This window comes from Abrus precatorius, unplaced genomic scaffold (genome assembly GCF_003935025.1).
Source record: "Abrus precatorius isolate BTA unplaced genomic scaffold, Abrus_2018 Scaffold2, whole genome shotgun sequence".
NCBI classification, from domain to species: domain Eukaryota; kingdom Viridiplantae; phylum Streptophyta; class Magnoliopsida; order Fabales; family Fabaceae; genus Abrus; species Abrus precatorius.
In genome coordinates this window covers 33,924,405-33,936,782 of record NW_020874362.1, presented here as the reverse complement: position 1 = coordinate 33,936,782, position 12,378 = coordinate 33,924,405, and the positions used below count along the sequence as shown (strand labels likewise).

General features: G+C 24.5%; 1 protein-coding gene across 1 annotated transcript; it reads left to right on the top strand.

Annotated features, from left to right (window-relative positions):
- The first annotated feature begins 7,657 nt into the window (after positions 1–7,657).
- On the top strand, positions 7,658–7,987 carry LOC113859276 (protein RALF-like 19). Its single transcript, XM_027492086.1, has one exon. It carries the CDS (start codon positions 7,658–7,660, stop codon positions 7,985–7,987), a length of 330 nt encoding a protein of 109 aa, XP_027347887.1.
- The last annotated feature ends 4,391 nt before the right edge of the window (positions 7,988–12,378 follow it).

The window sequence follows — 12,378 nt, the reverse complement described above, 5'->3', positions numbered from 1 at the left end:
TCAAGGTAAAATTGTGATTTCTTAAAAATTTTCTTGAACATATCAACGAGTGACATAAAATGGTTAAAATAAAATTTGTACATTTAATAATATCTCCCAAGCACAAAATGTCAATTCATTGGGATTCCTATTTTTGTGGGAGACCTCTGGTTCTGAATAAGTGTGCTATATGTGTACATACACAAATTATAGGTATATCTATCATGAAATGTAAGCAAAAGCAAAATCATGGTTCAACGAGATGTAACTAGATTGAAAGAAAATAAAAATGTAAAACGAAGGTAACTTAATAGTACTTTTTCACTTTCCTTTCATTCCAATTTTAGGACAAAGTGATGGACCATAGTGTCCATATATGCGTGCACAGTGGAGTGGCTGCTGATGGGTAGTTAAGACTTCTGAGGTTGTCAATGTTTTTAATTTCCTAATGCTTAAATATTTTAAGATGTCTTTTTCTCAACATCGGTGAGTCACAGACAATTAAGTCATCTTATTTGAATCTCCATTATTTTTTGTTTTTAGATCAATTTTATTATTTCTTCTCTAAAATAAGAATTTTATTATTTATAATGCAAGATTTTTTTATTTTTTACTTGCAGAAACTAATTCCTATACCATTTATGTACAGAAGTTCAAGCCGTAAACTCATTTTCCATGCCTCACTGTTTATAAGAGTTGTAGAAGTCAATTTACAGATAAACTAGTGCAATACAGTGACACACGGATGAATTAACAAAGTTAATAAAAGATAATTTTAAACTATATTGTTACTCACTATAAAAAAAATATTAAATTTATCTTCATTAAATTGTGTGTTAATATGAAATATACATCATAATAAAAACAATCATCTTCATACATATTTGAATTTCAAGCATCACTGTTACTTATTCATCCGTCCATCAAACTTTAGAAAGAATGTATTAATAATTGAAAACAAGAAAACAAAAAGGAAATTAATAATAAAGATATTATTAGCAATTTTAACAATTGAAAAAGAAAATATATTATAGTCTTTTAAAAATAATTCTCTTTCAGTACAATATTGTAATTAAAATATGAAAAAAAAATATTATTTAATAGACTATTAATATATAAATGGGAAGAAGAAAAATAAGAAAATGAAAAGATTTTTTTAAAAAAAAGTGAAAGGCATACTTAAATTTTTTTATTTGTAATGCGATTGCTTATATTGAAATTTCAATATTAATATAAGTTAATATTTTTATATTGAACTATAATTTAATATTTTTTTTCAAAAAAATAATTATAAATAATATGTCAAATTATAATTTAAAAAATTAAATACAAATAAAAATAGATCATGTGTTATTAGAGTAAAGTATTGAATTATATCCACACAGATATGAAATAATTCTAATAAAAAACATATTTATTTAAAAAATTATTTATTAACTAAGCTTTCGTGTTAAACTTTTGTTTATCTTGTGTAAGCTTTTAATATAATGACGTACATATAAATAAGCTTGTATGTAAAGGTTTTATTCCTTAAACTACAAGTATTGTTGTGTACTTGGTCTAGTATCTATGTAATGCAAAGATATATACTACATTAAAAAAAATTAAAAAATTAAACAAATATCGTTATACAAAATTAGTTACATTAAAAAATAATTTATAATAAGTTTTTAAGTATAAAATAATTATAATATTGTAATTCAAGTACTCTTATACATAAAATATTATTGTCACAATCTAAATCATCATTGTTCAACTTCTAAATGTTAAAGTTGTCAAAATGGGTTGTCTCATGACAAATAACAGCTTTAATAAATTGGAACCAAAAGACTCAAATGTAATAAATTCAAATTGATCTTTATCAAATCAGGTTAAAGAGACTCAAATTTAATTCAAATTTAAAATCAAGTCCTATATTTCAACAAATTTTGGTCAACTATTTTATTAGTTCTAATTGTTACTTTGCTATGATCTAATTATAAACTACCTCAAATTTAGTATTCATCATGTCCTCATTAGCTATCATTATGGGACTATTATTGCATTATATCTCACGAATGTTCAGCAATAATTTTTATTTTTATTTTTTGTATTACCACTAACAACACTACAAATATCATTATTATTCGAACATATCATTACAAAATTATTATTCTTATCATCACACCACTTTTCAGGAACTAAGCGTCATCATCACCATCATACCTAGAACCACTACTAGTTCCTCTCAACCATATTTGAAACAAAATTTATAGTCATTATAAGCCTTCATCATGTCAAACGTCATTCATTGTGCTACCAAATCAGGATTCCTTCATGTAACATGACCCTCATATTCTGTGTTTTTGTATTTTTGTTTAAGTGAATAATTTTTTACTTAAGTGAAAATACAAAAGTACAGGCACATGAGAGTCATGTTCGCACCAAAAAATGAGAGATTCTGATCTTTGTGCTACCATAGTTGTTGCATTCCTAATTGTGAGTTGAGTGACATCTCACTTATACATGCATTTCTAAGTTGGTAAAACACATTTTAAAATTTTATTTTATGATAGAGGTTGTGCATAATTAATTTTTTTAAATAACTTTAAAGAATAGTTATTTATAAAACTGATCTACAAGTAAATATTAAAGAGTTGTTATAAACCCTTATGCAAGTAAAGATTAGAAAGTGATTACTCTACTTTGCTCTACAGCTAACTACTTCAAAAAATTTAAAATAGTATAATAATATATTAAAATTGAGATATTAATAATATAATTAGTTATTAGTTAAAATTTATTAAAAATTATGTGAGTTTTATTTATTATTTAATTATTTTCTCTTATAATTTAATAATTATCTCTTATACTTTTGTAATTTTTAATCATTTTTAATAAAATTTAAAAATTTATTAAAAAAATTGTTAAAAAGTGTATTCTAAATGTAACTGTTAAAATTAAATATATATTTACATTACACACAGGAATGAAAACTTAGTAGGTCCAACACTTTTAATTAATTTTACTAAACCAAAATGTTAAAAAATATTTTTTAACATAATCAATTTTACCTAAATTGATTCTATAAAAATTAACATTATGTGCTCCTTTAGTTTATTTTAAAGTTAGGTAGAAATGAGTTTGGTAAATTTGATTTTGAAAGGATTGGTTAAAAAGAATTGATTTGCTTTTAGGTATAAGTAGATTAAAAAGAGATGATTTTATTTATATAAAACAAAATAAAATCACTTTTGAGATAAATTACCAAAATGGGTATTATATAATGTTTTAAAATTTTGATGAATTGGTAAAATTCATAAAAATTCACCTCACATTTGCAATGTGGCTAATCAAAAGTAACTTTCTAGTCGATGCGGGAGAGCGATATTTTTCTCCAACGCAACCTTCCGTTAGTTGTGCTCAAATCTTTAGACTATGTAAACATTATTAATTCAAACAAGCACTTCATGAATCGTGCGAATTAACATAGTTTTACAGAATACAGTTTGATTCTGAATGATGTGATCTATGAACCAAACAAGCCCTTAATATATATCCAGTTTCAACTTTTTAAATGAAAGATTAAATAAAAATTATTTATGATCTTAATCCCTTCATTTCTTAATACAAGTTAATTTTAACCAATTCACACTTAATAAAAAAATTATTAGAATTAGTTGATAATCATACAATTTTAAAAAATCGTCGTAACTCTTAATTGCACTACAGCAACCTAATAGTAATATTGGTATAGCTACCTCAATTTAAAAAAGGTTTTTATTTTATTTTATATATATATATATACACGCGCGCCGGTCTATGGAGTAGTTGTTAGGTTATAAATAGATTGACGTCGATTTGAAGCCAAAATTCAAACCTCATTGTTCCACGAAACCTTTTACGCCCTCTCGCATGTTTTCTGAACCCTAAATATAGGTAGCTTTAAGCTTGGTTGACCATTTCTACCAGGGCAGGAATTTTTGGAAGAAACTTCTTGGGAGTGAGTGTAAATGCAAACTTGATATTTTATCCTGTATACTACTGTCAAAATTTTCTTTTATTCTAAAAAATAAAAAATGTCATTTCCATTTACTAAAAAGAAAAAAAGTTTTCTTGTAATAATCATGGTCTCATGGTTTTCTCTTTTTCTTGATCTTTCAATCTTGCAATTAACATTTCTTTTTGTTTTTCTACATAACCGATGTTTTATTTGACTCAAGGCTTGTCTGATTTGCACCTCTTACACTTTTAGCTATTTTTTTTTTATACATTTCAAAACTTTTATGCTGTTTAGATCAATCCACACTTTTCAATTGTTCCCTTTTATATTTTTCTTGTTTTGATTTCTGTCCTCTATTGTCTTTCCTCAGTGATTTCAGTTAAATTCAAATTAGACAATATATCTAATCTTTTTTAGTGTTTCATGAGACAAAAAATAATAGCCTTCCAATGATCCCTGCCACGTTGTTTCAATCAACCACCCTTATGTTTTATCAATATAGTTATTTTCTTTTAATTATATAGCATTATTCGTTGACATTGTTTAATAATTTTTTAATAAGTCTGAGTAACGAACACTTTAAAAATGCTAATTAAAGAGCTAAATGAAAAGTAAAATATTGACTATATTAGAACCTTAAAAATGTTTGTTTTCTTTTTTGAGTAATAAAAACATTAAATAAAATATATTAATGAGAAGTCTTTTTTAAGTAATGAAGATTATTATCAAAACTATACAATTAATATGGCAATTCATATGTATGATTATTTTTCGTATTTTTAAATAAAATAAGAGAACATTGTCAAATTAAGAGAGTTGGTATTGTAGGAGTCACAAAAAGTTGCTTGAGCCCAGTGAGTGAAGAAATGCTAAAAACATATTATTTTTAATACATTCTTAATTGTTAGTTAAATTTATTAAAAATTTAAAAAAATTATGTAGGTTGTACTATTTTTTTTATTCCTAATTCAATAAATCTTTCACATAATTTTATAATTTTTTAAAAATTTTAATTAATAATTAAGAGTATTAAATAGAGTATACTAAAAGATGTGTTTCTATCACTGTTTGAGTGAAAATAATGTAAGTTTAAATTTTAAGAAAATAGATCTTTTGAACATGTTCAAATGGATTGACGTTGTAGTAATATTTTAATTATTAACTCATTAAATGAAAGAGAAAGAAAGGGAAAATCACAACCTTATCAATAAATTTCGTTGTAAGACATCAGTTATTAAGGTAATTTTATATTTTTACTGATATGAAGGGTAATTTTCTATGGTTAGTAAGGAATGATATAGAAAATAATAAAATGTAACGATTAAGTTACTTAAACTGGGTTAAAAAAAAAAGAAAGAAGTGAAATTAATCTATTTTATAATTTTATTTAAATAACTATTAGGTCACACATATCTCCAAACTTAAAGTAATGAACTTAAATATGAAATGCCTACATTTTTCAACATTTAGTAAGTAATAGTAAATAGTTTTAATTATTAGAAACACATATTTTGAATTTCTAATATATCAAGTTATGCAAATTTCATGTCTTCTTCTTTTTTGTTATCATTAGAACTAGGATGGGAGGCACCCAACGAGAGAAAGCCATAGTCCAAAAAGGTAAAAAAGTGCAGTAGAAATTCAGAAAGAAGAACAAAGCAGCACTGGATAGACAAAAGCATCAAGAAGACATGAACAGGTACGCGTGTCATGTGAGAATCTATACTAGATACAGAAGAAGCACATTTCTGATTCCTTGATTAGTTTCCACTAAAATAATTAATAAAACTCTTTTTTTGAATCAAAAGGAAACATGGAGAACTCTTGTGGAATAGAAATGAAACAGCCTTTGTTACTGATAGGGTTTCGGAAAAGACCCACAGTACTATAAACTACTTAGGGCCTTGTGTTCACATTACCCATACAGAAAAAAGCCCAATTGATGCTGCACCAAAACTGTGCAATTTGACAAAAACAACTAGCTTTTAGCAAAACCTAAAAGTTAAGGAAAAATGCAAAACATAAAAAGTAAAAATTAAAAATATGATTGATTTTATTTTTAATTTTTTTTAATTTTTAAAAATAAAATATAGTATAAATTTGTAATTTTTTTAAAAAAAATTAAAAACTATTTCTAAAAATGAAACCAAACATACTTTAACTAAGCGAGATCTTTATTATTCTAAAATTACTTTAAAGCTTATACTTTTTAATACGTTTTTAATATATTTATTAATTTAAATTTATTAAAAATTATAAAATATAACAAACAATAAATTAAAAATAAAAAAATGAGACTCATATGATTTTTATAATTTAAAAAAAATTAATCAATGATTAAAAGTGAATTGCTAGCATTTCTTAACTAAATTTAAAAACATAAACTTGATAAACTAGCTTAAAATTTATAATCTGTTAATTAAAAAATATAATATTGTGAGTATTTTTAAAAAGTAGTTATTAAAGTAACTGATAAATATAAAATAACATGACATGTTTCTATGTTTTTTAGAGAAATTTATTTTTATTTTGTTAACTAAAAATATATATTTAAGTAATTACAGTTTTTATATTTTATTAATAAATTATTATTAATTTTTTGAAGATAAAATATTTTATTAAAAAGATAGTTTAATAATTAAAATAAATAGTATTATATTAAAAGTCTCAAAAATAGTAAAAATTAATTATTAAAATAATTTACCTTTATTTGAATCATAATTTTACTTTTGAATTGCAATAATTAATGTTTTGATATCTTCTTAGTTTTTGTTGATAAATTACCATTTTCTTTTTTGTGTAATAATCTGCATGTTCCTTAAGTTGATAACATAACAAAAGAAGAAAAATAGAGAGATGACATACGAAGCAAAAGGGAGAGTGTGTAAGAGGTGAAAGAAAAGAGTATGCAAAATAGAAAAATAAAGAAAAAAGGAAAGTAAAAGGTAAAACATTATTAAAATACAAAAAAAATATAATCTTTAAAAGTATATACTAACAACTTATAGTTTATAAGACATAAGCCAATAAAATAATTTTACTTTCCTAACACCTTCATCTAATTAAACAAACTGATAAACTAATTAGCAACTTTTTTAACATGTGTCAAATGGTGCATATGATAAATTTTTATTAAATATAATAAAATATCAAAAAATTATTGTATTATCAATATTAAATGCTATAATTTTTAATAATGTTTTTTAAACGTATTCTTCAGTTAAAAAAATGATTAATTAATTAATTAACAAGTGAAAAATAAACTCATTTAACACAACAAACATGCTTTAAATGGTTTATTGACAGGCATATGAGGATACAGGAGCCTTGGAGTACTCTAAGGGCAATATTTATCTCACATTGCAAATACAGTTATTATTAGTTAGAGAAACACATTGGCTTCAATTTAACATACGATTAATGTCAAGTTACCAAAACAAGAAGAGAAAAAGGAGGAGAAAGAAACGGGCATTGCCCAAAATCACGTTGAATCACAAAGGACACAACCATGAAACCTCGTACCCTCCAAACTCTATCTTTTTTTATCCTACAATGTAACTGCCTTCTCAACCTTGGTCGCCTATATCCTCCTCTTTCCCTCCTCTTCCAAGAAGGGCAGGGATAAAGGCAACCTAAGAGGCTTTTCCCTTTCTCTCTAATTCCAACCAAAGCCCCTACGAATCCTCTCATAGAAAAATGAACTTCAAGCCCTGGCTTGTTCTCTTCCTTTTGGCCCTGGCGTTAGCCATGGTGGCTGAAGCTTCCAAGGCTGATGATTTTAGCCTTGACGGTGTTGTTGGTGATTTAATTGGAGAAGATAATGAGATGATGCTAGATTCTGAGTCCAACCGTCGCACTTTGGCTGCACGGCGACAAAGGTACATTAGTTATGCAGCCCTTAGAGCCAACCAAGTCCCATGTGGTAGGCGTGGACGATCCTATTACAGCTGCCAACAAAGGGGTCGTGCCAACCCTTACCGTCGTGGTTGCAGCGTCATTACACATTGTGCTAGAGACACTAGCTAAATCAACCTTCCCAACCTCAAGAGGAAGATGAATATCATATTCTTATATGTTTCAATAACTATATTGTGGCTGCCCTTTGTTCTATGAATTGTCGTTCTAGAATATAACATATTTTATAGGCAACCATTCAACAATTCATGTTTTGAATGTCAATTTTATTATTATTTTTTTGTTGGTGGTGTTGCTTTATTAATTCTGAGTGTGCGTGATTCTAATGTGATATATATGGGATCGAATTGATCAATATATTCTCGTTTCAATTTGTTTATATTTCTTTCGCTTTCTTTCGTTCGGTACATACATACACAATGGAGCACATTCAGTAAAATTAGAAATTAAGTACAGGAGTAAATTATGAAATTTTACGTTGTTAAAGCTTTTTGCATTGCATTTTACTTATATAAACCGAATACAAATCATTAATGTCTGCTCAAATTTCGTTTCATTGTTTTTGTAGACAATCATATAAACATCTTCGATGGCTCACAGGCTTATACATACATAAATGTATATGCATGGATGATTTCATTCTCACTTCTTTTTAAATAATCTTTTAAATAAGATACTCTTTTTTATTAGTTAATTAAATTAATAATAATATTTAAGTAAAAAAATTTGAATAAATAATAGTATTAAATATTTTAGAGTAATAATAGACAATCTCCATACGTGTGTTCAAATAATTTATTAGTGATGCACGTAATCATCTTATCTTCTTAGTTTTCGAATTAGATCAACTTTTCTCCGTTACAATCATACCAAAACACACTCAACAATTGAATACGTTGTTCCTTCATTGTGTTATAACCTAGAATCTCCCTTTCTTTTTATCTGAGAAACAAATTTATTGAATAAAAGGGTACAAGTAGTAGGTACTCTCAAATACATATAATCCCCTAAATTAAAGTATCCTAAAATTCCTCTTCTTAAAACATTTTATAGCAGCCATGATTAATAATCTAATGTGTAATTAAACTGGATTTATGTAAACTGGTATATTCATTTCAGCAATAATACTGTTTGATTGGAATTTTTTTTTACCCCAAGTTATTATACAGTACGTTTAATAATTATTCATGATTAAAGGTGGGAAAAACCAAGTTGAAAAATGGAAGGTATATTAATTAACTAATCCTGTCTAAATGGCCAACATTTGTCTGGGGCTTCAAAATTTTAATGACACGTAAGAGTATAAATTTTTAAAGTATGCTAACTTAAGTATATGACTTGTTATACTATATTTATACTTATAAATGTATATTTAGTTATTTTAATAGATTTTTTTTAATGTGTTTGATAGGTTGGTGTGAGGTAAATAAAGAATTGTATATTGAAATACAATTCAATGATAGAGAAATTGTTATACAAATAATTAAGTGTTACAATATATCAAAAAGAGTGGATTATAAAGTGTTTGAATATGAACCAAATAAGTTTTATTGTAAATGTGTTAGATATGACATATATTGTGGATGACTTGTTTGTATTACTTTTAGGAAGAACAAGTATTTTTGTAAAAAATTAGAAAGTATAATAGATTACACAATTGTAATTAAGCAAGGATTTTGTAGGATCATATATAGAAAGTTGGACATAAACATAATTGTAGAATTTATTAAGCCAAATATAGAATTTGATCTTTCTTTTAAGATAAAACTTGTTATTAGTAAAGTGCACACTTAATATAGATACACAACAACATATTAGAAGCATTGATTACAAAACAAAAGATAATTGAAAAAACATTTGGTCAATAAAGTCTTATATGAAGTTATGCTACAATAGTGTGTAATAATGTGTGACATTGTTTGAAAATCAGTTATTTAGTCAGATGTTGTTGAGGTTTATCATAATAATGAATTGATTCTTGAAGTTCAAATATTATGTCGAATTTTTTTAAATTTTGGTTGTTGCATTAGAGCTTTTAAAAACTGTAAACTACTTGTACAATTTGATGAGATACATTTATATATAAAATACAAGAGAGTTCTGTTAGTGACAATTGCACAAAATAACAATCATTGTCAATTGTTTTTACTATTATTAAAGGAGAGACAATAGATAGTTGACATTTTTTCTTTGATATGTAATCACTTCATCAATATACTCTTTCTTTTACACATTTATTGCTACCCCATAACATAATAATGAGGAATAGCTATATAGTTAGGACTCATAACAAAAATAAAAAAAATCCATTCATGAGAAAAGCTTTTCCTACATCAAACACTAATCTCTTTTTAACGAACAATTATATGGGTAATCATTTAAATAAAAAATAAAGAAGAACTCATTACTTTTTGTTTCCCTGTAATTGGAGCCATAATGCAAGATGACATTAGTATTATTTTTGATAGCACGAGTCAATTTATGCAACAATAACACAGTAAAAATCTTGGCATTTCACATGTATTGTATTATATACATTGCTATAAATTTCTTACAAAATTTTAAGCCACATTACTTGCATAAATTTGTCATTAGTATGAATATTTGACATTATTTTTTTACTTTAAATATTCTTATATGAATGAGTTTGCATTTTGAAGGTTATTCAAGAACGAAATGTGAATTTAATATTTATAAATTAAGATTAATTCACAATTTAATTTTCATATTATTAAATAACTAACCACAAACATTTAATTATCAACAATTTTTGAAATAAAGGTTATATTAATTATGTATTAATTATATTATACATTTCTTAATATTAACTTTTGAAAAAAAATATTTCAAAATTTTAGTAAACCTTTTTTTTAGTTTCTCGTAATGTTAAAAATGTCAACAAATTTATTCCACATTTTTAATTAATTTAAAAATAACTATAATACTTAATTTAATAAATTATATCAAATGATGTATTTTATTAATAAACATATTACTTAATAATAATTTCTCTCTATTAAATTTATATTTAATTTAATTATTTTATCAATAAACATATTTATTTTATTATCAATAAAATTAAAATACAATATGCAATGTTGCACTAACTTGCATTAAATAAAAATTTTAAAATTATAATAAATTAATAATAACTATACATTTTGACTATGTACTAGTTTTGAAATGTATTTCAAAATTAAATTACATCATGGATCATATTGATCAAAATTTTGAAATATAATATTTTTATAAAATTAAACTAACTCTTTTACTTTTTTTTTACTCTTTTTTTAATCTCCTTCTTAACAACATTTCTTATTCTTGTTTTTTTCCTTCCCTCAACTACTTGTTTGAGGCTTAATTTATAGCCCCAAGACTATTTTTTCAATACCTAAACCAATTCTTTTTCTCACTAATGTTTCATGTGACTCTATTGTTAATAAATTTATATTTTGATATACTTTTACAACTTATATATATATATATATATATATATACTTTATCGCAACAAGCATATTTATTTTTTAGCAACCAGCACAAGAATGTTTTAAGCTACATGCATGATCATATGTATTGATGAGCACAACTATGCATGCTTACCTTTTAGAGATCCAACATTGAAGAAATATTAGAGTTTTGAAACTTTATTTAAAGAACTTTGTGGGTAATGATTTAAACATCTTCATCTTGAATATTAGTTTTAACCAACTATTGACAACTAGTAGAGCTTTAGGAACACGTCTTGAGGTCAATAACTGTCTTCATCTATTCTTTGTTGGAATTTCTTAAGTTTGTATATAATTTTTGAATGATTATCATTTTCTTTATAATTGTTTTCATTGTTTATTTTATTGTGTCTAGCTAAATTCATAGCTAGGATTATAACAAACCATTTGTATCACTCTATGTGACCTTTATACTTGATAATAATTTTACTTTCATTTCTTAATTGGTGTTTATCCTATTGCACTATCTTTGTATGTTCAAAATTGACAATTCTTAAACATACTATAATTAATTATATTATAAGCAATCGTATCACATATAATTAATGAATCTATAAGATAAAATGAGACAAAGAATTAGATAAACAGAACTTAACTTTTTTTCTTTTAATTATTATTAAATTAACAGCTCATAAGCTCTTTATATATATATATATATATATACTTGCATAACTATTGAAGTAATAACTTAATAAAAAGATTATTAGCTTTACATGACTATTGAATGTTAATAAATTTAGTATAATTGGTTGATAATTATAAAATTAAAATTAATTTAAAAGTAAACATACAAAAATGTAAAAGTAAAACTATGAACATTAGAATTTATCTCAACTAATTTATTATGATATTATTAATTATTAAAAGATTTAGTAAAAATAGTTAACAATTATAAAAAAATCAGAATTAGAATTAATTTAAAAATAAACATAAAAAAATATAAAAATAAAACCATGAATGTTAAAATTCATCTCAACTAATTTGTTAGGATAGGTT

What these genes read in the sequence shown, in the direction of transcription:
- LOC113859276 (XM_027492086.1), top strand. Translation starts at nt 7,658, where the DNA reads ATGAACTTCAAGCCCTGGCTTGTTCTCTTCCTTTTGGCCCTGGCGTTA.